The sequence below is a fragment of the Neolamprologus brichardi genome, chromosome 13 (assembly GCF_056152115.1).
Source record: "Neolamprologus brichardi isolate AB-2024 chromosome 13, ASM5615211v1, whole genome shotgun sequence".
In the NCBI taxonomy this organism is placed as follows: domain Eukaryota; kingdom Metazoa; phylum Chordata; class Actinopteri; order Cichliformes; family Cichlidae; genus Neolamprologus; species Neolamprologus brichardi.
In genome coordinates this window covers 11,315,581-11,341,387 of record NC_142116.1, presented here as the reverse complement: position 1 = coordinate 11,341,387, position 25,807 = coordinate 11,315,581, and the positions used below count along the sequence as shown (strand labels likewise).

The window sequence follows — 25,807 nt, the reverse complement described above, 5'->3', positions numbered from 1 at the left end:
TATTTATCCATGCAGTGTATCACAGAGTAATAATCCCTTTATGTCATCTGAAAAACTTACTAGTATGCCTTTTATATAGCCAGCTATGTTATTACTCTAATTAACAGTGGGTTCTTCAACTAGTTGTTGAACAACCCACACCACCCCATCTCTTAAAACATGTCACAAGTAACAAATTTAAAATGAGCACATATTCCTAAAATAGCATTTGTCTTTCTATTGTTTTCAGTTTAACGCAGGATTTAAATGACTTGCACATCATTTCATTGTGTTTTTATTTTATGTTTTACACAGTGGTCCAACTTTTTTGGAAACGTGATTATGAATAACTGCAGTTATCTTCTGAATAGTCTCATATTTGTATTTTTGAGTTCCAGGACAATGAGGAGAGCCTGAACAGACTCTCTCAGTAGTAGAAGTTCCTTGACCTTTCCCCGTCTATATTTCTCTTCCTCGTTCATGACGACAATAAAGGTAGGCCAGGTCCAACATGAGTCTACATCTGACAAGTAACATCTGCTTCCAGTTAGCTTGTCTGTACAACAAACAGATGCTATCTCAATGTTGACTGGCCTGTGCAATCCACACATGACCATAGCTGGTCAGGTCTGGAAAATTATTTTGCATTATGCAAGCAACACTTAAATTAATTCATACATTTTTTTTAATCATATGTTGCATAAATATCAATGCAGTGTCATTTTAAACATGCTATAAGACTTGCAGTAATTACAGAACAACCAAGTTTAAAACCTTGTAAGCATTTTGTAAATACAGTGTTTAGGATGTGCCCACAAGAAGGAAAACTATGGAATGTAAGTTTATCACTGTACCATTGAGGTCTTTCCTCAACTTGCGGAGATCTCTTTGAAAGTCCTCAAACTTCATCTGGGAGGCCTGGAAAAGGTCCAGGGGCTCAGGCAGAGGGTAGACGCATGTCTCTTTGCCAGCATCCTGGTTAAAGACAACACACATACATGTGCAAAAACACACACACTGCAATGTCAAAATCAATCTTTCTCAAATGGAAGAGGGCCTCTCTATACTTTACACACAAGGCAAGATTTAAATAAATGTCTTGAGGGACCGACATGTACTTATCAGCAGTTCAGACATGCCAGAGAAGATGTCTAAAACTACAGCAGATAATGACCATTAAGCTGGGGTCACAAAGCACATGTCAATTCTCCTCATCAGCATTAGTGACAGGCCATAATGAGTGCTACAGCCATGTCATGCAGGTTGATTTTGGCAAGCTGCACTACTGAGTTCATCTCATCTGGAGAACCTAATTATTTACACTAGCGCTGCTTTGGATGCTGTGCCAATGAACAGACTGCAGGTTTGAACGAAGCCAGACCAAAGCAGAGTAGGAGCGGGAGATGAAGAGTGAAAGACAGAAAGAGAAGTATAAGAGAGAGCCCGAGAGAGGGAGGGAGAGGTAGAGAGAGATTTGTTTCTGCTGCAAATGAGGAAAGGGAAAATAAATAATTTGATAAAGGATAAGCCATGGTATCCTCTGGCAAGAGAGGAGATGAAAAGAGAGCTCTGGAAGGATTTCTAAGCAAATCAGACTAAAACAGAAAAGTGATTCGAATAAACAGGAACCAAAACATACCTCATCAAAGTGCCTTAAATAGTAAGCAACAATGTAGGACAAAAGACTCTGGGAGTTATCCTGAAAGAAAGAGAAAGATCCAAATAAATAAACCAAGATCCCTTTATTTATTAATTTAATCATTTTGGAGCAGGACGTTTTAATTTGTGCAGGGCAAACAAGAATGGAGACAGCAGCCTTAGAAGTTAGGAATAAATCATGACATTGGAAGAGTACTACAACAAAACACAACTGTGCTTGGCTGGCCGTCATAACTTAAGAGTTGGTGGAAAGTTTGATGTTCTTTATGGATACCTTACTCTGTCCGCCACTACAAAAACACAAACCATTGCGTCCTTATATGGCAGTGCCAAGGGCACTCCGAGTCTGCTGTGATATTGAATCAGAACAAGCTTCTCCTCAAAAACTGCCCAGCTATGGTCATAAGGCTTGACCCCCTAGAGAGAATACCTTTGAAACCCTGTGTCCCATTTTAAAACTATTATTTTCCCATTTATATTTTACTGCATAATGTAAATTAAACAAAGCTAGACAGACCTCTCTTCTATACATTTTTTTCTCCCCCACTTCTAATCCAGTCCTTTCCAGGTTTGATCTGCTGTTGCAAAGTAAGTGATGTTTGCTTTTACTCCAGTACTCACACTGCTTTTAACGTCCTTCAGTTTTGGCAGAATGTCCAAGGTGAAGCCGTCAGCCTGCCCTCGAGACCGATTTCCTCCGTTCATAAAATTGCCAAAAGCCAGCACCAGGCCGAGCACCTGCAATACGGCCTCACTACTCTGGAGAGTCTGAGGTGAACACACCACACAGACACGCAAGATGAAGATATGAAGGCTAAACCGAGTGACATGAAATAAAACAAACTGAGAAGGCGGCCAGTGGCTCACCTTGCACACTTTCTGAAGGATTTCAATTTTGCGGAGGATTGAAGTGATACATTCATGGAAGGTTGACTGAAAAAGGATGCAGAACACCCTTTCTGAGAAATTGGAGATTTGTGATAGCTGGAACAGAAACCTGACGAAGGGACAAGACCAGTCAACTTAAACCATATATTTAATAGCAAGACATTGAACAGACTTAGTTTAGAGGGTGTATTTAGTTCTTACTGTTCTGGCTTGTCTAGTGGTTTGGCATCTTCCTTGCCTTTGGCAGATTTAATGTGCTTTTTAATGCTGTCCATCTCATCATCTTGAGCTCTCTGTCAAAAGAAAGTACACATTAAGTTGAAATCGAAATTGGTTACAGTTATGACGCTGACAAAAGGTTATTTTATTTTGCTTAAACCTAAACTAAGCTAGCCAAAACACAAAATGCCTCTACAAAAGCCTCGAGTCATCACTCATTTCTTTATACTGTGACAGGAAAATGCACTGGCACCATCTTTAGGATCATTGTCATTGCTGAAAATTGAAGCTGTTGCCAATCACATGCTTTCCAGATGGCATTGTATGATGGATCAAAACCTGAGGGTAATTATCAGTGTTCATAATTTCATACATTTTGACAAGATCTTCAACAGTGCTAGCTGTAATGCAGCCCTAAACCATGACAGCACCATGTTTTCTTCAGTGTTGTACTCTCCTGACCTTATTCAAACATTTTGATGATTTTAACCAAAATTTTCAATTTTGATTCATCACTCCATGAGACCTGTTGTCAGTTCTTGTGCAGTTTGGTATACCTCAGCCTTTTCTCCCCGTTTCTCTTGCCTAAGAATGGCTTCTTGACAACCACCCTTCCACTGAGACCATTTCTGATGAGGCTTCAGAAAAGTACATGCATCAACTGAAGTTCCAGATCAGTTTCTCAGATCCTGTGTCAAGTCTTTGGCGAATATTTATTTTGACTGTTTCTTAATTAGATGACTTTCAGATGAAGTTTATCTGCTCTGGAGAGTTTTTTTTCCAGGCCTGTTTCTTTAGACCTGCTACTTTTGTGTCCTGAACTTTTAAATTTGTAAGCTAATACTACTTTGTGAATCACGTTGTTGGTAGAAAATTTTTAGAAATGCTGTTTTTAAACTGTGTTAACATTGGCATTACTGTAGATTCAACTAAAGAAGTGAGAACATTAGTTTTTGTCTAAGCCGTTAGTTTTTTGTTTTTTTTTAAATTAAAGTGGCTCACTGGAAGGAAAATATAAACAAATGAGGGTCGACTAAAGACTTTTGCACAGCTTGATTACAAGAGAACATGCATGGATATTGCTGAAACATATCTGTGTATGTATTTCCTTTATTTTGGTAAGGATCAAGGGTAGCAGTGTCAAAGTCAGGAAACCAAAATTTAAAGAAAAATACTAAAGAAGAAAATCTGTGAAAAACCACATCTGTAAGAGAAATGGGTGGGACACTGACAGCACAGGAAACAGTATTAAGTGCCTTATAAAATAATTTGTTTGGATATTACTTGAATCACTTTTATCCTCTGAGTCACACCTAGCACTCCAAAGTGGTGAAAACATACATTCAAATTAAAGTCCATCCATGGAAATAGTGAGCCTTTTTGTAATAGCTGAAAAAATACACATTAGAAGGAGTTATACTTGGACATGTTCCCAAAACAGCATGTGAATGTTGAATGAGCTTGGAACAAAAAAAATATCAATAGATGCTTCTTAGACGTAGAGTGTAGAGTTCTGCAAAAAAAATAATTGTACTGGTGTTTTTTCATTCTCCCCTATTCGTCTCTGATCTCAGCTCACTGAAACTTTTGAATGCTCATCCATGCAAAAATTTGTTGCAAGGTGTTTAGAGGTTTTCTTGCACTTCAAACCCTGCAACATTTCAGTTGGATTGAAGTCTTTATTTGCGTGTCTTAGGCCATTCACAACCCCCTACCCTCCCTAATTTTCTTCCCTTTTGATGTCTGGAAGCTTTATCTCAAGTGTAAAAGAATTCTCAAATTATGTTTTGTACATAAACTCAACCATATGCCAGCCTATACAGTATAGGTTTCACAAATGCTAAAAGTATTTCCTTCAGCCAGACTACATTCCTGACTATTATCCTGCTGCCAGGCTCTGGACCACAGTTTTATACAAGGTGGTTTAAAAAAAAGCAAGCCAAAAATGCCCCTTCGTTTCACAAGAGGCAAAGACAATAGATCTTAATGTGTCTGACGCAGAGGGGCAAAACAATAAAACCATCTCCAGGAAGAAAATGTAAACTCTCTCTTAGTCCCTCCAGAGCCCTTAGACCCCCAAAGTCTGAGTCTGAGCAATCTGGCCTCATCCTCTGTTTCTCTCCATCCTACTCTGGGGTTTGGCCTCGGCATGGATCCTTGGAAAACATCAAACACCAGCATCAAACGCACGAAGGGCCAGATTAGTATTCTGCACACCGCTGCCTTCTGTCGGTGAGGGCAAGCTCTCCTTCGTCTTCTCTCGAGATGTTTTCAAGTGTAAATATATTTAACACAAAGCAGATCCTTTTCAAAGGGCAGCAGTGGAGCCCAGCAGTGTTTGGTGTAATTGGGGACAAGTAGGCATTAGCGTGTGATCTTTGAATTGCTAGGGCATGTTGTGGTGGTTGTTAGCATGAGAAATACAGTCCCATGTGGAATATCAAATGCAAAGTACAGTAGGATGATATTTGTGATGCCAGAATACTAGAGGTAGCCAAATGGTATTCATTATGCAAGTTTCTAGTACAGGGCTAAACAGAGCCAGACAGGCCTTAATCACTATTTATGTCACTCAGTTTTCAATGAAACTACATTTATGAGATACTTTGTACCTTGAGCTGCCAAATAATCGACCCAAATGACAAGTTACATTGTGTAATGATATGTAAACTATATCTAGTCTTTTTTCAGAGCAATACCATGCAAAATGGGGTTTGAGGTGATCGTATCTTGTTTAAAAGTTTAGGAGAGTCTGACTCACTGACCTCTCTGACCGTTATCTACTACCAGCTGAAACAAGCCTGAACTTGAGACAACTAGTCTGGGGCCAGATTATGGCTTGATATTAGAGGGTAGGGAGCAGTGTCCCGCTATCACTGTGACCCCTTTAATGACACTGGCTTTTTGTTCAAAGAACAGGAGTGGCTATAATCTGGAGCTCATAGACTAAGCGACTCTGTGTGCATCTGTCTTTGCCGTCATACTGTACACTACGTGCAAATTTGTGTGGGTCAACATGTTTGTTTGTGAGCATGTTTGTGTGGGTGAGAGAAACAGAGAGTGAGGCAGAGAAGACTGTGATCTAGCTCCTAGCACAGTGAGTGAGGGTGTAACCATTAGAAGCCCCTCACATTCCTAAAGACAGGCTGACTGTGCTGCCAACTGTGGTTTAGGGGGCTGGAGACCCACAGACAGGATGGAGTCTTGCAATACAAAAGAGAAACAATTTGGCTCCGCGACTCAATAACATAGCCTTAGGCCATAAGGGGGAGAAGCAGAGGGAGAGGGCTTGAAGTCTTGGGGTGACTGGAGAGGTTAGAAGACTTTTGATCCTGAGTTATGACACATTGGTTCATAACTACAGCTTGTCTCAAGCCACAGTCTCATTCCCATGATCAACATTATTAATATGCCTCTGGCAGCCAAAGGTCTAGGCCTCTCCTGTGTAGTTGTGCCAAAAAGTAATTCACAGGAATTTCACAGCATCTTAAAAATGTATCACAGTTGAAATGTGGAAAACATACTCATTTTCATGTTCTATTATTTACTGACCCCACTTCGAATGGTCCCGGAACCATTTCTACTGGGGCTGGGGAGATTTCCTATCAGACGAGCTTGATGAATATGTATTTACTCTATAAAAGTCTTCACAGCCAAAATGGAGACATATTGGGAAGTACTGATGACAGTTCTGTAATTCTTTGCTAATATTATATGATTTACCTTGGCAAAGCTCACTGTAGTCGGCTCTTTTTTAAAACCACATCGAAGCTCTGACACAAATCCTGGAGTTTCTCAACTATCATTTCCTTTGCACATGGGCATTACAAAAGTTGAGTCAATCAGATCCAGAGTGTAGAAAACATGTTTACTACGTAAAAGCTTTGGTTCCCTTCCAAGGCAGCAGACAGACCTACACATGACTGACGCTGTCGCCAAACAGCACACATACCAGTACAGTTTGTGGCTTGCCTGTTTGTTTTAGTATCTAATGCACATTTCCTCAGTTCACCCCTTTCAAGTGGAACATGGAATAAGACTTAGATAGAGAAATATGTTCGCAGTAAAGTGGCACCTCTGAAATGTTGTTACACAATCATGTAATTACAGTAAGATTTTTTTCACCCCTACAATTTAAACAAAAGTTTAACCTTTGATAATGTTGGAAAGATATATTTTGATGAATGACATTTGGTGTTTTGTGGTTTACCCTCAGTCAAGTGAAAAATAAAACAACACTAACATGTGATGATTTCTTTTTTGCCATTTTGTTGATATCAATGCTTTTTGAGTCTTCTTGGGTTTCATTCTATAATGGAATGATTGCTTGTTATTGATATATGGCATGAAATGTGCAACAATAAATCATTCTATTTGTCACTAGCAAGCTGTTCCAAACTCATACTTTTACTGCGAACCACACAGGAAAGGAAAAAAAGACCAGTTTTCCCTGTGCGAATGCTGCCATTAACATCAGCCTGAGCTGTCGGTGGAGTTGCTTTGTATAATTTTCCTGGGCTGGTTGCTCAACATTGTGTATTTATGCAATTCTGGATTGGCAGGAAAGTTCCCAAATGTATTTCAGCTTGGGAAATTGCCTTTTCACTGGTCTATTGACTCATTGAAAACCACTGCCCGCATGATCCTTTATCATCCTTCCTTTAAAGTAAAAGAATTTGCAAAGAAAAATGTTATTATATTATTTTTGTGACCATATAAAATAGTTTTGATTCCAAAGTCTTTGTTGTTATACTCACATTTTCATAGAGGGCTTGCAGAGTCTCCAGATCAACAACAGTATTGTCCATATTTAGAACGGCTGTGGATGGAAAGAGAGGGTGACATGGTTAATGTTAACGTTAACACTAAAGCATGTCGTGACATTCTTTTACCTTGAATGAACACCATTAACAAGTCAGAAATCAAACCAACACAAACAGACCGACAATTTCATTATCTCTAGTTTATACAGTGGTTCTTTTTTTGAAACAATAACTACAAACAGAGGTAGAATACCATTTCCTGCTGGGGCTGAAGGTGCCATGAAACAAGGACAAAAATGATCCCATGCCCACAAAAAGTGACACGTATGCTTTAAGCTGCACAGTTATCAGTTCTCATGACGATAGCATGCAAGGAGCCATAAACTAAAACATAAATATGGAGGTCTTAGAAACCTGTCAAAGGTACAAAGATCTGTGTTTGAACTCCTGTGTTTGAATTCCTGGTGTCGCCTTTTTGTCTCGGCGCGAGGACCTGGCGCCCTCGAGCATTAATCCTTTGAAAGTAAATGTTTAAAGACAAACAGAGCCCGGGGGTCTGTGGTGTTGAGGCTGAGGTGTTGCTGTACGCACAATCACCCAGTGAAGTGCTTGACACCTATATGTGTATTTCACCATGCTGCAGGGGCCCAAAATCACTCACAATATTTTGATCTGTTGATTGCTGCTGAGGTAGGCTAGGGTCACAGAGGCTAAAGCAACTTTGAATCAGAGAGTTTGCTTGGATAATGAATACAGAAGGACGTTTTAAGGCTTTTACAGCACAGCTGAAAAATAAGATCAAAGAAAATGATAGCAAATATAAAACTAAAAGATGGTCAAGCATGTGGAAATAGTCTGATATCACTTTCTCTCTCTGTGTAGGCAGTTCTGTTGCCTTTTTAATCTCTTCACTCTTCTTCTACAAGTGCAAATCAACTCCTCCTTTTTTTTTTAGTTCATCGCTGTCACTTCCTGACCTCTTCACACACTGTTTCTTCCAAACCCGCCACAAAGAAACTGCCCTTTTCTGTTTCTCCCATTCATTTCTTTTAACCATTTGGTTTTCATTACTATCCAAACCAGTCTGGCTGGCTTATTTAACTGGAGACTGTTTTTTGTTTTTTTAAGGAGAAAACCATATCGTCATGGTGACACAGGACCTCTTCTAACTCAAAATCCAGACCCATCTTCCAAGGTCTATCCTGACTATCACATTTGACCCAAACATGGCGCCGGTAACCGTCATCTCTGACGGAGGCTGGTGGTCTAAAACTTCCCAGGAATGCCGACAGTGCACGGAAGTGTCCTATGAAACATGCAGAGTGTGGGCCAAGTCTGAGAGCAAACAACAACAGCTGTGAGAAAAAAAACAAAAAAATGTCTCGACTTCTCACTGAGCAATTGCGCCGTCATAAAACTGACACAATCTAAATCAATGACTCAGAAGTTGTTTTTCTTCATGTCAGAGATCTCAGATTTACAAAGACTTTGCTAGTCATTGACCAAAATCACAAAACCAACAGGAAATGAAACTAATTCACTACACTGACAGGAACAATTACAAAGTTTGGGCAAATTAATCTCTCTTTGGTAAACAAATCGTCCTTTGATTCTTTAATCATCTTAAACCTCTAATAGCACAAGGGAACATTAGATCATGTCCAGAATGGGAAAACATTAGCATAGTTATTATACAGACTTTGAGGGTTTATTATTTAAGGGAAATTGAGTATTTTATGGCTATAATTATTACAATTATTCAGACCTAAAAATTTGTCAAACACATTGTGTAACACAGCACATATATAAGCTCAAAAACACATTCAGGATTATTTTCTTTCTGCACAGAAGATGGCCCACTGTTATGTCAGAACAAGTAGATAATATTTGAAAGTAGTCCACCAAATCACTGAGATGTCCTTTCTCTGATCTCTTAGTGACATAGTGAAGTTTCCAATCAGTGCTAATTATGTAGTAGTGCAAAACTGTCCTAACATAGGAGATAAATACCAGTACTGATGAGCGTGGCCCTCTCTTGCCCTTCCAATCTGACCTAAAATGAATGCACCAAAGACTGACATTAAGACCAGAAATGCAGAACAACATTTAGTTCCACCAGATTCTTTGAAGATGCTGCAGATAAAACGCTCCCAGAGAGCAACTGTTTATTGCTACGTTGCTGGTTTGTGTGGCACACATTTATTTTGATGTAACCTAACCGTATGTCTTGTGCGTGAGGAGTTAAGGTTTGAAGCTAACGTAAATGCTTTACTGAGAGAAGATTGAATAGGATGGGGAGATGACGAGAAGTGTTTAGACACAGACGAGCAAAGACTGGAGAGCAATCAGAGAGTAACTAAAACAGGAAGACCATCTGTAGCCATCATCATCTCCAAAATGGCTTCACTTTAACAAAGCCGCTTAGACAAGATGGTGACAACTCGTCAGACAGAGTGTCTCTGTGAAACACGATGTGCATGTTAGATGGGGAGAGAATATGCAAAATGAAAGAGAAAAGAAACAGATGAGAAGAGAGGAACTAAAGAAGAAAGCATTTCAGATGCCTTTCAGCAGTATAACTTGTGATAACACCAAACACTGGAATAGCTTTGGTAAAATCAAATCCAATAATATTCTAACTTCACGGGAGACTAAAAAAGAGAAAAGATGTATACAATGGGGTTTGCTGATGTTCAGTGTGCAGAATTATTTATTTTTTAGAGATGATATGGTTTCAAAATGCTGCTTTTGTACGCTTTTGATAGAAATTCACTTTTGTTTGGAAGTTAGCATCTTCCCAACACACCTGGGGATGACTGTGTACTACCTTCAAACAGAGGAAGGAACCATCCTTGTGGCACATAAATAAAAGCATCTCTGGCTGCTCTCAGGCACAGTGGTGTTTTAAGCTCAAAGCCAATATCAGCAAGTAGTATTTACAACACTACTAACACAATAATGTTCAGCAGGTGAAAAGTTTACCACATTTCTTATTATTTTGACTTTGATTTTATTACTTTTATTTGACTGTGTTGTCTGTTTATCTTTTCAATCTTGTTTCTTTAAACAATTTCTTAACAGGTGTTTATCCCCCACAGTAGTTTTTATGTAAAAACAAAAGTTATATGCTATGCAGTATTTTACTTTCATTCATTAATCTGTTTTCACTAGAAATTACATGGGGCACGCTCCTGTTGTTTTTTCAATGTGCTGTATAATAAAAACAGAGACAAATAGCATGTTGACTAGAGCCTTACCATACTAACATTTGCCAATTAACACAAAGACACAACCTGAAGGGTTATAAAAGTATCTGGTCATGATCAGAAGTAGTGGATGTTTTATAATTCTGGTTTGATGTTGTCAGAAGAATGAGGTTCAAAAATGTTTCACTCACTGGCAACTTTTACAACTGCTCATTAATGTAGTTGTCTAATGAGCCAAACACATGGCAGCAACTCATGTGCATTTATACATGTAGGCGTGGTCAAGATAGCTTGCTGAAGTACAAATCATGCATCAGAATTGGGAAGAAAGGTGATTTAATATGGTGTCATTGTTGGTACCAGATGGACAGACACTAGTATGGTAGATACTAGTATCAGAAGGCAAAAGGATTTCTACATTCTGACCATGCTGAAGCAGATGGACTACAGAACCAGAAACCACACTGGGTACCATTCAGCTAAGAACAGGAAACTGAACCTACACTTTGCATAGGCTCACCAAAATTGGGCAAAAAAAGATCGTCTCGTGATGAGTATGGTCAAAATTTGTCATAAAAAAACGTGAAACCATGGATCTATCCTGCCTTGTGTTAACAATTCAGCTTATTATTGGTGGTGTAATGCTCTGGAGGATGTTTTCTTCAGACACACGGGGCCTCTTAGTACCCAGTGCACATGATTTAAATGCTACAACCTACCTTGTTGCTAAGCATGTCCACTCCTTTATGACCATAGTGTACCCATCTTCTCCTGGTTACTTTCATCAAGATAATGGGCTCTAAAGCTCAAATCACCTAAAAATGGAGTCTTGAACATAAAAGCGATCTCACTGTACTTAAATAGCATCCTGAGTAACCAGCTTTGAATCCAATAGAGTACTTCTGGGATGTTGTGGAACAAGAGAGTCACACCATGTGTAGTGCCATCTTATCAAAATGGACCAAAATCTCTAAGGAGTGTTTCCAGCACCTAGTTGAATCTATGCCACAAAGAATTAAGGCAGTCCTGAAAGCAAAAGAGTGTCCGACCCAGTACTTACTGTGTAGTGAATGTATCAAATTTAATAAAAGTTGTTTAGCCATGTCACCTAAAATCACAGACGTTAAAAATACAACTACAGCAAAAGTCAAGACATCACCAAGATCCTTGGAATTAACCTGCACAAGATACCAGTTAATTTAAAAAGTGTCAGCTAAAATTAAGTTGTGAATTAAATGACTGAATGACAGGCAAATGACTGAGATTTGCCATCCCTGGAGTAAAACAGACCATGGCTATTAAAAAGATCAATAGCATGCCTTCATATGCGCAAAACAGCGGCACACCGAATGTGCAACTGTGTATGTTTTGGAAAATGTTAGTAATGTTAGCAGTACCACCTTTTCAGAAACAGCTACATATTCTTCATTGTTGAGACACAATAAATTGCTTTCACAGTTTTGCCATCTGAAGAAACTTTGTCACAGATGATAGCAAAAGTGCTACACCTCTATACCAGCTAAAGCACTAGTCATGAACATGTGACAAGACTTACCATTCTCTATGTCCTTCATATCAAGATGAATGCTAGACATGAGGATACCTACAGCCTGTGAACGCTTGTTGCTTAAGAGCTTCACCACCTAGAAGATAGAGAAAGAAAAGAAGAGAAAAAAAATCGTAACATCATACAGGCTCATTACCCATAAACTTCATCGCAAACAGAACATAACAGAACGGTGGTTTCTGTTTGACAGGTGAGGTGGAGAGAAAGATCCTCCTGCAATGTAATATGTAGATTTTAATTTAACCATAGGGGTCAATTTGAAATGAGTTAAACGCCATAATTAGGCTTGAAGATGATTAACGACCTTTCAAAAACACTAGCAGTAGAAGGTAAATTTGCTGTCTATAATATTAACATGTCAACCTGAGGGACAGTGAGAGACGCGCACAGTTCATGTATATTGTATAAATATATATTATTTGTTAAAACTATATACTAATAAAGGGCTTTTGAATTACAAAGACAATATTTGAATAGAAATAATCTGTTCTATCATTTTCCTTCTGTGGGAGGAAAACTTCATCATTATTGATCAGCACACACTGGGAAAATTATAGCTATGGAGTTATATTGTGTTGACAGATTTTTTTTCAAGTCTCCACATACACTATTATTCAGTTACATGATCAAAACCTCACAGATCAGTAAAAACACAAAAGGCTTATTATTCCGACTCAAGTAGTGCAACTGATGAAACAGAAAACTGACTTTATGTTTAAATTACACATTTTTAAGGGGGCTAAAAGGTAAAGTTTAGAAAGTATTATCTGCACAACGCCATGGAGATTAAAACTGCTCAAAAAGCTGCAAACGTTAACAGTTTAATAATAGTCTGCCTCCGACAAACAGTCAGGAGTTAAATATCAAGCCAGTGTTGTTATTACGCATAAAAACTGCATCCAAGGGGACCATTATAAGCCACAGCTCTCCTGAGTAAGCAGAAGTGTGCACTGGGTTGCAAAGTGGTGAAGGGACAGGACAGGAAACCCGTAGCCTACTGTGATCCAGACAGAATGCTTCCATCTAAACCAGATCACACAGACCACAGACCTCTTAAACACACAGGAAGTTATATCACCAAGCCCCAACTGTCTGTGTTCCCCAGCCCAACCACAGCTTTGAGAAACATGCCGATCGAGATATGATGCTGAGTGACTTTCACAGTAAGTCTGTGATATTTTAGTGTAAGGTAACAGCGTCATTGCAGTGAATAAGTCATCAGTAAAGCCTTATATGCTGAAATATACAACAGAGCCTCAGGTATATTAGGTATACTTAATAAACTGAAATATTAATCAGATATGATGCTTTCAACATCTAATCAGAGTCCTCAGACTCGGATACCATTAATAAGCCATGTAAGAAGCAATCACCTGTAGATGATATCAAGAGCATTGTGGCGGCTCTGATTAGTGTTGCATCTGTGTTTTGACCGACATTAATTTGCTCGCTGATCTTCTGCTAGCCTACTCCATCTTACAACTTGAACCCCCCTGGCAATTCTGCATACTTGCATCATGGACTATTGATGCAAGTATGCAGATGCACACATCCCAAGTATACAAAATAAAGAAAGCTCTGGTGTTCTGTTGTTTTATCATCATTTTCATGCAATAAACCCAATTGGAATTCATAGGCGTACCCAGTTTTGTTTCTGTGACCAAAGATTAAATTCATGTAAAAAGAATGTACCATTTAATTAACTTCTCATACAACAGTTTGCTGGAGCAGACTCTTGTATTCTAAATATGCCCATCGACCTACTTTTAACTAGTCACGATGTGCTTAGAGCTGGAAATGTGTTATGAATAAAGTTCTCAAGTTTGGTACTTTTAATGAAAAATAATAAAGGAAACACCACAATTTCTATTGCTAAAATAAGGAAAGCAATGATGTGTGAAGTAAACAAGACAGATGAATGCTAGTGTTATTAGTTTGGCTACTGATTTAGCAGCTCAAACAATACAGTCAGATAAAAGAGCTATGATGGTCCTATTAGTGTGTCTACATCACCATTTTTTTTCAATATATTTTATTAGAAGGGAGATTGGTGACCACATCCTCTGCCATTGGCAATTTCCTATCTTACAATTATTATATTAAATAAAAAAGTAATCTTGATACTCATGCTCAAGATTTTCTGGTGACCAACAAAAAATAAATAAATAAAACAAAACAAATAAATAAATAAATATTTTTAGAAATCAGCACTGAGAACATAACTCCAGCCCAATTCTTTCCTCAAAGAAACAATGTTGCTTTTAAACTTCTTGTCGTTCTCAAATATAAATTATAATAATAATAACAATAATATCAACTTTGTATAGTCCCTTTCAAGAAACCCAAGGATGCAAATAAGTAAAAGTATAAAAATAAACAAAAGGCTACAGGTTGAGGGCTTTGTTAAAGAAGTGAGATTTGATAAATTCTTAAAAGACTCCAGTGATGGGGCATTGTGAAGCTCAGATTGGAGAAAGTTCCAGAGGATGAGGGCTGCCAAAGTGAAGCCTCTTTTCCCAAATGTACCTAGGTTGATGTGGGGGACAGAAAGCGGACCTGTGGCTGAGGACCGTAGCATCTGAGACCGTGTGTATTGTTGCAGCAGGCCAGACAGGTACTGAGGGGCCAAAGCGTTGAGGGATTTGTAAGTGAGAAGATGGATCTTATAAGTAATGCGTGACTTGACCAGGAGCCAGTGGAGATTTATGAGGGTGAAGAGTGTGTGTGTGTGTGTGTGTGTGTGTGTGTGTGTGTGTGTGTGTGTGTGTGTGTGTGTGTGTGTGTGTGTGTGTGTGTGTGTGTGTGTGTGTGTGTGTGTGGCGGAGGGTCCCAGAGCTTAGTGTGTGAGAAATGAGAAAAGATGCCCATAGAAGTATCTATGATACGGACCAAAATAGAGGTCGGGGTAGGGTCACATACCAGTTGTTTGGAAGGTAATGCTGCTCTAAAAGTTAACTTACAAAAGCATAAACTCCTCAGTGTGTATCATAATGTTTAAATAAAGATACGTTTCAATTTTTTAAATATTGTTCATTTTCATTTCTAACGACGTTTAACTTTTTTAAATAAAAAAAATCTTTAGTTGATCTTTCGTTAACAAAACAAAATACTTTTTGGTTGTAAAATGTTAATAAGATAAACACTTTTTTTCATAAATGTCCAATATCAATAATTTATATATATTTTTATTTTCTCTACCTAGACTTCAAATCTCTTAAGATGAAAAACAGAGCATTGGAAACATGCAGTTCATCATCTTCAGTCTTAAACAGATGTAAACCACATACTATAATTCATATTCATAACTTTCACTCCATATCTCTAGTACATCATATAAAAAGGTCAGAAGCAAGGCTGCTCCCTCTGAAACCTCTCTGCAGGTACAAAGGTTAACAGTTGACACTGTGTAATAGCAGTAAATCGTCCCATCTACTGTAATACTTATGCCAGCAGAGGAGTACTGACGTCAAAGCTGCTCTCTAGTGGTAGTCCTGAGGAGGATGCTTGTCCCCTCTCATCAGCAAAATAGTTGCACTCACAGCACACAGGGGGATGTAAATAGCTGAACCAGTAGGAGATGTAATATGTTGAAGGTTAACTGTAATTTTGGTTCAGTCACAGTTCTATGTTTTTGCTGTTGCTGAATCACCATGGCTGTGTTGGAGATCATCCACAGAGATGATTGGGGGAATTCGACACACACCTAAGTAAGTTTGTTTCCCGTCACAATTAGGGAAAAAAAAAAGATTTCATAATGTGGTAATAAACATATCTAGAGCGGTGTCAATTAGAGTGTCGCAGTAATGCTACAGTAACAGTAAAACTACATCTAGCAATGACTTCATGGACTTCTTTATAACTAAAATTTTAACTATTCAAGGAAAAAAATATTAACAGGTGTCCTACAGATGTATCATTACACACAACACCTGTAATAACTGCTCTTTCCAAGTTAGATCCTATTCATACAAGGCTGTCAAAGAAGTCTCACCATTAATCAGTGCTGCCAAAAGGTCGATTCTGTTCATCTGCACATAGCGTTTTGAGTGAGAGAAACAAAGAAGTCATCCAACTGACTTCTTCAGTTGCGAGACCGTTGCTCTGCTGGATCTAAGCTACACCATACAGTGCTTGAGCATGAAAGCTCACATTTATTCTGCTACAGCAACATTCATGACTACTTCTGTGAGACAGACACACTTTTGATGGAAATATAAAATCTATAGCTGTGTAATTATGGAGTACTCTACAGTTAGACAGTACTTCCTATGGACTTTGAAGATTCAAATTTGAAATGATGAAAACCAAGATGGGGAAATATAAGCCGTAGAAGAAGAAGCTTTTTGTTAAGAGTAAAGCTGTTCGACATTTGTTCTAGTTGTACTTTCAATCAACTAGAAACCTTTTGGAAGAAAGTTTTAGATTTTGGTGTCAAATTCCAATTGATCCCTTCCCATAACTTAAGAATATTTCCCGCCAGTGTCTATGCTTGGGACCAACATATCATTTCAGCAGAAACTGCCTGGTGATTCTACAGGGCCTCAATTAGAGGGATGAAACTGCCTTCCCCTGTGCAACATTATTTGTGTTTTAGATACATAATTTAGCTGAATAGTACATTATCATAAAACTCTTAACCAAAAGAGCCTTAAATTGTAGATCAAATGTTTGCCTTGCTGATTGATGGAGTGACATAAAGGACACTTGGGAGGGAAACAGTCTGACTATTAAACCCAGTCATACAGAAAGCACAATGGGAGGAACCACATCATGAAATACAACTCCCACGCTTCTCACTCCCTCCCGTTTTCCCCTCTCCCCTTCCCACTCCCTCTCTCTCCGAGCAGTCATCACCGTCGTGAGGTTTCCTCACCGCACGCGAGACATTGGCTTGATGCCACTGGATGGTCACAAGGGGAGTCGGGTGGGAGCCAGAGCTCACACCACATAATAACTGTCTGGCTGTAGCATTTCCTTCTGTCACTCAAAGTAAATGGGAGACAACAGTGATGAGAAATGGAAAGGAACAGCCATCGCTGGAGTAAAAGTGCGGACAGGAAAGCCCTGAAGAAAGCCAAACGTAGTGACCCCAAGGGGGAGAAGCAAAAACATGCATGCATAAATATACAAATACACACACACTTGCCTAAGCAAATATATCAGTATATATGCAAACACATGAGCGTAACACAACATATAATACCTGCTTGGCCTTCGACTTGCTGATTGTGTCTGAAATTGGCTTCTTCTTCTCCTTGACAGTGCTTTTGGAAAATAGCTCCACAAATTCTTCAAAATCCACAGTTGGTTCCTCAATTTTCTCCCACACCAGTGAGCCAGTATGTCTAAAGATGGAGGGGGAGGAAATATTTACCGTGTAAGTAGGAGAGCCATTTTTTTTGATTGACAGCAAAGTAGAACTTCATAGTGTAATTTGTGTTTTTTTTAAAGGCATGTTTTTGCCCTGTGCAGTTCTACAAGTACTAATTTGTTATTTTTGGGAGAATAAAAATCCAAAATCAATTACTGCCAAATTCATTAGCCACCAAATGGCATTTATAATTCTGGATTGAGTTCCTCACTTGCTCGTAAAGCAAGGTCTCCATTTCTAGAGGTTTGTTCCACCATAGTTTTCCAAGCCTTAATAAGGAAAGAAAACCTGGTTCAAGTCATTTCTCTGCTGACCACAATGCCTGGCTTGCATCACTTTCATTTTCCACAAAGCTAGCATGTCTATTGCAGTCACAGCATGTGGTCGATCTTTATCTTAAGTGGACAAGCTTCCTCTCAAATCTCTACTGTTCAGAGAATACCTTTGTGCAAATGATCCATATCTATCTTCACTTTCTACAGCATATCCTTACTTTTTAGCATGCAGCTGTATGCGGGTCCAGTAGAGTGGCTTCATTGGCTTGGGGGGTTCTATCATAGCCTTGGCAGGGTCAGCTTCCTGGATCATCATGGAAGGCATGGGGCCTGGTGGTGGCGGGGGCCCAAAGCCAGGAGGTGGGGGTGGAGGAGCGGGGCCCATTCCTGGAGGAGGGGGTGGTGGGGGAGGGCCCATGCCCGGTGGTGGAGGAGGTGGTGGGGGCGGAGGTCCGAAACCAGGCAGGGGTGGAGGAGGTGGTGGCGCTCCGGTACCTGATGGAAGGGGCGGTGGTGGTGGGGGTGGGAAACAAGGTCCAAGCCCGGGTAAGGGTGGTGGTGGTGGAGGTGGCGGTGGAGGTGCAGTGGAACCCCCTGGTAAAGGTGGTGGTGGAGGAGGAGGTGGTGGTGGTGGTTGGGACATAACCCCAGAGACTGTAGGGGGAGGAAGACCTGACTGGATGCTGCTCTGCTGCCTCTGCTGGCACGTGCAGGCAAAGCCTTCTGAAGATTTGACGACGGAGGGTGAAATGGAGGACGGCGTGCTGCTAGTCCGTCCATTCAAAGGCACATCAAACTTAAATCCCTCTTCCACAGGCGAGGTCTGGATAGACACCTCCTGGCTCATCTTCCCCAATCGTCCTTCTTTTATCTGTGAGGCCTTGTGGTGACCATTGCCCAGAGCTCCCATATTATCCCTGATGCCCTTTGCCAGGGAGGCCTGCTGGCCTTGCAACACAGCTATCTTAATCCGCAGGTCATCAATGGTCCTCTCCAGCAGTGGGATGACACTGCTTTGATCCTCAGAGGATGACTGACCTGACTTCAACTTGCTGCATTCTGTCTGTCAGTGAACCAAATAAACACATACATAAATAAATTGCATAAATATAATATATTATTAATATATTATTAAATCTTATGCACATTATCATTCAATTACATAAACAGTGAGAAAAAAAAGTGTCACAACTCAGGCAGCTTAGTGACAGAACTATGAGCTTAAGAAGGGTCAACCAAGTCCATCATGTCTAGACTCTGTCAGACCTCTGGCTCCACATTGGTTAGAATAGGGATGAGGGGATACCAGAGATCTGACCCCAGAGACAGTGAGTCTCAGTAGGCCTCACATGAGGAGGGTTTTGTCTGATAGTACACATTCTCCAGTTGTCGTCGCCTTGTTGAATTGAGGAGAATATTTAGACAGTATAGTCCTCTATTTATTTATTTATTTTTTACTTTTCTAGGAAACAGGGAGGATTCGTGTGATTGTTTCACAGTACTTTCAACACAAGCCTGACCTCTGGTGGCCAAGGAAAAACTCACAGCTAAATTCATGTGGGTAATAATATTACAGTTTTAAAATACAGGTCAAATATATATGTATCAGATACAAAGTTCAGTAATTATATCTTTCCATGTTTGTCAGTCCTGCATAGACTAAATGCGTTTCTATACCTTGGTATTAATTTCTTTGCTGTTTCGCACACTAAAATTCAATTTTTCCATTGTTCATTTTTAAAGCAGTTTAACACATCCTGTATATATTTTTTTGTACCAAAGGTGTTAAATACAGAAAAGAGAAATTCAAGAAGGAACAGCAAAATATTATAATCAAGCTTAGTCTCTTCTAGATTTTTACCATTTTCAAGTTTTTTTCCGTGTGCATTTGGTTTATAATCATGAATTATATTACAATGGCAATTTTTAAAAAGGCTATATTGGGTAAATGTTACCTTTCAGACACACGCATATGCAGTGAATATATCAGTCAGCAAGAAACACACTTTGACTTTGTAAAGAGGAGACATTTGAATTTAATCTAATAAAGATGTTAAGTTTATGTTTTCAGAGCATACACTTTCTTTTCTGTGCAGGCAGGATGAAAAACAGTTGTCAGATATTTAACACTAAAGAGAAGACTTAACCAACCTGAACGTGTGGAGCACCTGGTGTTTTAGCTGAGGATTGATGGAAAGAGGATCTCAAGCTCTGTACCCTGCCTGTGGTTGCCCCCCCATAGAGTTCCCAAAGGTAAGGAGACACTGGCAAGCCTACAGATGCCCAGGTGTACAGCTGCTCTTCCTGAACACAAGTTATAAAACCAGAAAGTTTATAATATCAGACACAAGGTCAGTAAGTCAAAAGATAAAAGGTCAGTAAACACAGAAGTATTAAAAGCACTACAATGTTGAACATCTAAGAAACATGTTTCTTATTATTCCTGTTAAATGTCAAAAAAAAGCTCTCAGTCTAGTCACAGCTGCCGGTAGTCTGTCAGTCTCCATGGCAAATAAAAACGCTAAGCTACAATTGACTCTCTTACTGTTCCAATATGGTTTCTGGTCCTGGTGAAAATGCTTAATCCCCTAAATGTACAACAAGGCATGCTCCATAAATATATTTAATCACTTTAGACAAAGAGCAGCTGGAGGCTACTGAAATTTAATACATTTGTATTTATATTATTTAACAGTATTTATTTCAATGACTCTTCAGTCAACACCCAACACAATGATGGCTACCCTAAAACAACTCTGAAAGAGGCTCACAGTTAAAGGTACTCAACAATCTGAGGGTAAATATGTGTCAAGTGCTTGCTTTCTGTTTTGCAAAGATGGAGTTGTACAAATTATTCCACTTTTTCCTTTTCTTTTTTTTTAAAAGTTTGATATTTTAGAGCATTCAGGTGCTTTCCATTTTCTCATTCCAAGTATGTATCATTACAAAACCTACCACAACTCTATTTTTCATACTAGTATAAGTGAAATAGCAAGGCTATGAACAGATAGATTACACTCTACTTATTTTTACTACTTATCTTATGAGAGCATAAATGGCAACTCTTTTCAGAAGTGCCCCTATACTGCAGTATATTAATATTGTATGTCAGCATTAGCTGGTCACTGTGGTAACCTGACCTGCAGAGCGAGATCGATGTAAACTCTTGCAACGGCAACAGAAATTTATCAACTAAGCAATGTTTTGCCAAGCACAAAGGACAGCATATGTTCAGAGTTCTTAGACACTCATTATTATCAAGCCCCATTTTTGTGATGAATGAGGCTGATTGGAGCATATAATTCAGGGCATATGCTGAACAAGAAACACGAAAGTGATGCATTTGCTGTCTCCACCAAATTGGTTGCAATGCCATATTTAGGTAGAACGGTGGAGGGCAAACAGGAGATGAAAGAAAGAAGTAAAAGGAAAGAGAGGTGTAGAAAGAAAAAAACAAAGTCGGTGCAGTAAATAACTGATTTCAAGATGAAGAGCAACTTTAAAAGGGAAAGAGCATAATGGTCTCATATATTAAGGGGCTTACGTGAAAAGGTTCCAGAACAGCAAAGACAGTCTGATGATTTAATTTCAAAAGGAGATTAGCTTTAAGATAGAAAGCCCTAAAAAATGAAATCTGCACTCTGAATGACAACAACAAAGGTTATTCATGGTCAGGCTGAATAATACATGACTCCAGGCCAAGCAGACTGAAGAAGTATGCAGAGCAGGGACAATTCTGTCCAATCCTGACATGGTGAGCTTTTTGCTCAGGAAGAGCAGCCTGAGCCCAAGGCACGTGGAGTTGTTACATAACATGGTCAGCAGATGGTCTACACAAGCACAAATGTATGTGTGCGCGCATTTATGTACATTTGTGGGACTGAATGAATGTCAGAGGGAATAATAATCCAGCTATGCAAGGAAAAGCCTTAGCATGGATGTCTCATGCTGTCCTTTTGTATGTGTCCACAAGTGTCTTTAACATACTGATGCGACAGTGAATTGTTTGAAGATTAAAAAGAAAAAAAAGAAAAGGTCTGTTTGTTTGTGGCCTACTTTGACCATGCAGCATGCAAACAGATGACGGTTTGTAGTCCAGAGATTTGCATTTATGTTAATAAATCAGCTTAAGAGCTTGCACTGTCAGGCGAGTAATCTTGCTTTTGTCTGTGTGGATGTCCACTGAACCTTTATGTGCGTATGAGTAAATACAACATATGTCCACACATGTGCATCAGCAGGAGATGTTCCAATGCGCAAAATCCAAAGCTAATCTGACCTAACTGTTTGTTTTTAGACAGATAAAAAAGACCAAGAATTTACATCAACTATATTTGCTTTGTTATTATGTGCTCATACAGCAGTGCTGAAAAATATAAATTAGCTTGGCAACATGCTCACAATGACAAGACAGCTCCATACAGTTAATGTTCAGTGGGAAAGTTAGAGAATCACTAAAATTTACGAGGTACCATTAATTTTTTTTTAAAAATTACAATTAAAAATGGTCTAGCTATGTCATAGATGATAAGATGTTACACTGGAAGTGAAAAACCTGGATAGAAATAGTCAGGAGAATTAACACCATTAAAATTAACCTTCTCGGGTGAATGTATGTAGAAAATTTAACAGCAATCCATCCACTGGTTGTTGGGAAATGTCACTGAAAGAGCCAACCTCATGGCGTCACTAGAGGCACAGCAAAGCCAGTGGGGTTCATTCCCTGCCATGACATAAGACTGAGGCATAAATGTCTGTATACATTATGCTGAACAACTCAATGTGATATCCATGAAGCTGCACAGCTAGTGAGGTTTAAAAAAATCTTTAGCTTTTTAAGTCATCCGAGTGTTTATCAGTGGATGACTTGATTTCTTATTTTATGATTGTCATTTTGTAGCAACATAAAGACACTGAACAGGCCTATGTTTTCAAAGAGCTGATGTGTTGATAAATATGTTGCAGTTTAAATTGTACATCAAGTTACACGTATTTTACAGCTTAATTTGCATGCTCAGCTGCAAGGAGTCATGATAGAAATGGCTCCAGCAGTAGCTGTGATAAAATCTGCAGGCATGTGCATGTGCAATTAGGTCTGAGCAAAGCTTTACTGGAGTGGAAAATAAAAGATTCATGAAATCAACTTCCGCATAGTCACCCTCTCTACATACACCACTGCTCTTTCAGGTAATGAAATGTCTCAGATGAATCATAGTCAAACAATAAATACAGAAACACACACTCTGCATTCATTCTCTCTACTGCACATAAGAGTTACTTAGTGATTTATCTCATTAACACATGCTTTTTATATGCATCCCAGCCCATGTTATACTATCTTTAGACAGTGGTTTGTTATGAAAGTAGAAAAGTTAGAAATATGAAACACAGCTGCCCAGCTTTAAGGGTTATTTCCATCCCCACAAAAACCCTACATCTAATTATTTTAAAGCTATTGTAATGTGGATCGAGCATTTTAAAGTGTTTTAAAGCTAAACTATATATTTGTTTAAAAATGAACCTACCCCTGAATATGTGGTCAGTTTTTAGAATAAGTGCTAAATGAAAGTGAAGAGAAAGGTCTTACATTAAAAACTGGTGACACAGTACTGTCACCAAGGAGCTCTGCTCGCCCGTTGCTGAAGGGGTGCAGGAGACCCTGGACAAGCATTCGTTGACACAGTTCTTTCACATCCTCTTCGGAAGACCCATCTCCTTGATGCATACACAGCCTGTCCAAAAGAGCGTGACCTGAGAAAAGAAAAGACAGACACTGCAAGAACAAAACAGAGGGATACAGAGCTCCATTTTCAAGACTAGAGGAGGATACTCAGATGAATTTGAACAGACCCATTTTTAAAATGTATTTTTAGATATATATTTGGTAAGTTGAGAAAAAGTGTGTAGTTAGATGCCTCATGTCAGTCTGACCAAAGAATGTAAAAGACATTTTTCATTTTAGGATGTGATAATTAAACACCTACACTTGTAAACTCTATTCACACCATTTACACGTGGGTGAAAAGAGAGGTGGTGCTGATTGTGAAGTGCAAAGAACTATCAAATGGCAGAAAAAGAAAAGTTTTGGAATAGCTTGAAAAAAACTAAAAGGTGGGCTAAAGCCGATAGCATGGTTACAGAATGAATAAATTCTACTTCTTGAATAAAATACAGAAAATAAGGTAGGCTGTCCGCAGGTTTGTAAAGTAAGTTTGACCTGTGAGAAATGTAGTAATGTATCAAAATCTCTATACTTCACAAGGAATGACATATTTTCTTGAAAATGAAATGAATGTCAGGAATTATATGGAGTTTGAAGGGCGGTGGGGGATATGAACAATGTGACAGCAGAGGACTGTTGAGTCCAAAACAACACACAGCTACAGCAGGAAGACCAATTCTAAAACAGGATGATTTCTTTTAACCATGTGATACAGGGGACAGTGTCAAATCAATTATTTGTCGTCACTTGTTCAAACATTAAGCTGGAGTTTTCTATGGTTTCCCATCTTTGTTCTCATTCCTTCCACTCCTTCTTAAGGGTACATGTGACCTGTAAACCTCGCTGCACTGATTGGTATCACATGCAATGGTAAACTAGTTAGAGACTGAGTCTTTGTGAGCATAAACGGGACAAAATACGTCTCACAAATACGAAGTGCCACACAGGCACAAAAATGTTCATTTTATATGGATTCAGATCATTATGTACCTCTGTTGTTTGGAGCGAGTTCACCTGACGCAAACAGAAATTGATTTAACACCATGACTTATTTTTGTCTGGCAGAAAAACTGTCACATGAGTTTAACATCCACTGTGTTTGTGTATGCGTGTGCTTCTTATCTAAGCCAGTGGAATCAGAGGATGACATAGCCGTGGGTGGGTGGCAGCATTGTCATTCGGTCCTCTGATTTATTGAGCACAGGCAAAGACAGGAGACAACAGCTGAGCTCTTGAAAGGCTCCACAATAGTAAGGAGGACAGAGTGGCATTGTTTTATTAGAGTGAGACAACGCATCTCAAAGACACCCCATGGTTTTATTATGGTTTTCATTAAGTACTGTATTTTAAAATAATAACCTTAGTATTTCTAGTGTACTTACTTAAAGTGCAATTTGTAAGTAATTAAACTTACTAGGCAATTACTATAATTGGTTGTGTAATGGCCTAATCTCCAATAGGGTAGGAGCCAAACAAATAGGAGTGACATCCAATCCATTAAGACTTCTTCAGTAGGAATAAATTGTGAAATAACTAAAATATTTAAATGAAATGCTTCATTATTGTCTTCCTGATACTTTGGTGCCAATGTGATAGCAGAATAATCACAAAACAAATATAATTAAAAAGTCAAGCTATTGATATTCTGTGTTTTTCTCTACTTTTTCTTTGTATTGCAAAACATGTAGTTCATCCCTTTGTGGCATTGATTTCGATTGTAGATGCAAACAAAAAAAAAACTGACGTTAATCAAAATATCTTCAGTAGGGACAAATTGTCTTGTAGCTCACTTTCACACAGGTCTCTCAGAGAAATGCCATTCAGAATGAGTGCTGTGAGGCTAATAGATTATGGGGCATTTAAAAGAGAAGACAGCTACACTAAACTGGCACCAATGTTTTGGGAGGAAGGTTATTATTCTCTCTTTACCTTCTTTTTGGGTTTTTTGAAACCTGTTTTGATTGCTCAATTCAGTTGTTTAACCTCCTAAGACCCAAACTCTTTCACAGCATGAATTTTTAATTTCTCTTTGATATTTGGTCACATTGGGACCCAATAAATGTAAAAACAAAGAATTACCTGATTTTTTTTTTTTTTACTTTATTTTTGTTTCTAATAAAACTGAGAGCCACATACGAGGATATTCGTTTAAAATTTT

General features: G+C 38.8%; 1 protein-coding gene across 1 annotated transcript in view; it reads right to left on the bottom strand.

The window, feature by feature from the left end:
• fmn2a (formin 2a) overlaps positions 1-25,807 on the bottom strand; it is a 37,305-nt gene that overhangs the window by 9,122 nt on the left and 2,376 nt on the right. Inside the window, exons 2-12 of the mRNA XM_087849695.1 lie at positions 23,515-23,678; positions 20,079-20,231; positions 18,146-18,990; positions 17,485-17,626; positions 12,270-12,357; positions 7,503-7,564; positions 2,728-2,819; positions 2,506-2,635; positions 2,260-2,406; positions 1,619-1,678; positions 834-954 (exon numbers count right to left, since the gene is read on the bottom strand). Of these exons, the coding sequence (XP_087705821.1) occupies positions 834-954; positions 1,619-1,678; positions 2,260-2,406; positions 2,506-2,635; positions 2,728-2,819; positions 7,503-7,564; positions 12,270-12,357; positions 17,485-17,626; positions 18,146-18,990; positions 20,079-20,231; positions 23,515-23,678 (2,004 nt within the window). The remainder of the gene's footprint in view (positions 1-833; positions 955-1,618; positions 1,679-2,259; positions 2,407-2,505; positions 2,636-2,727; positions 2,820-7,502; positions 7,565-12,269; positions 12,358-17,484; positions 17,627-18,145; positions 18,991-20,078; positions 20,232-23,514; positions 23,679-25,807) is intronic.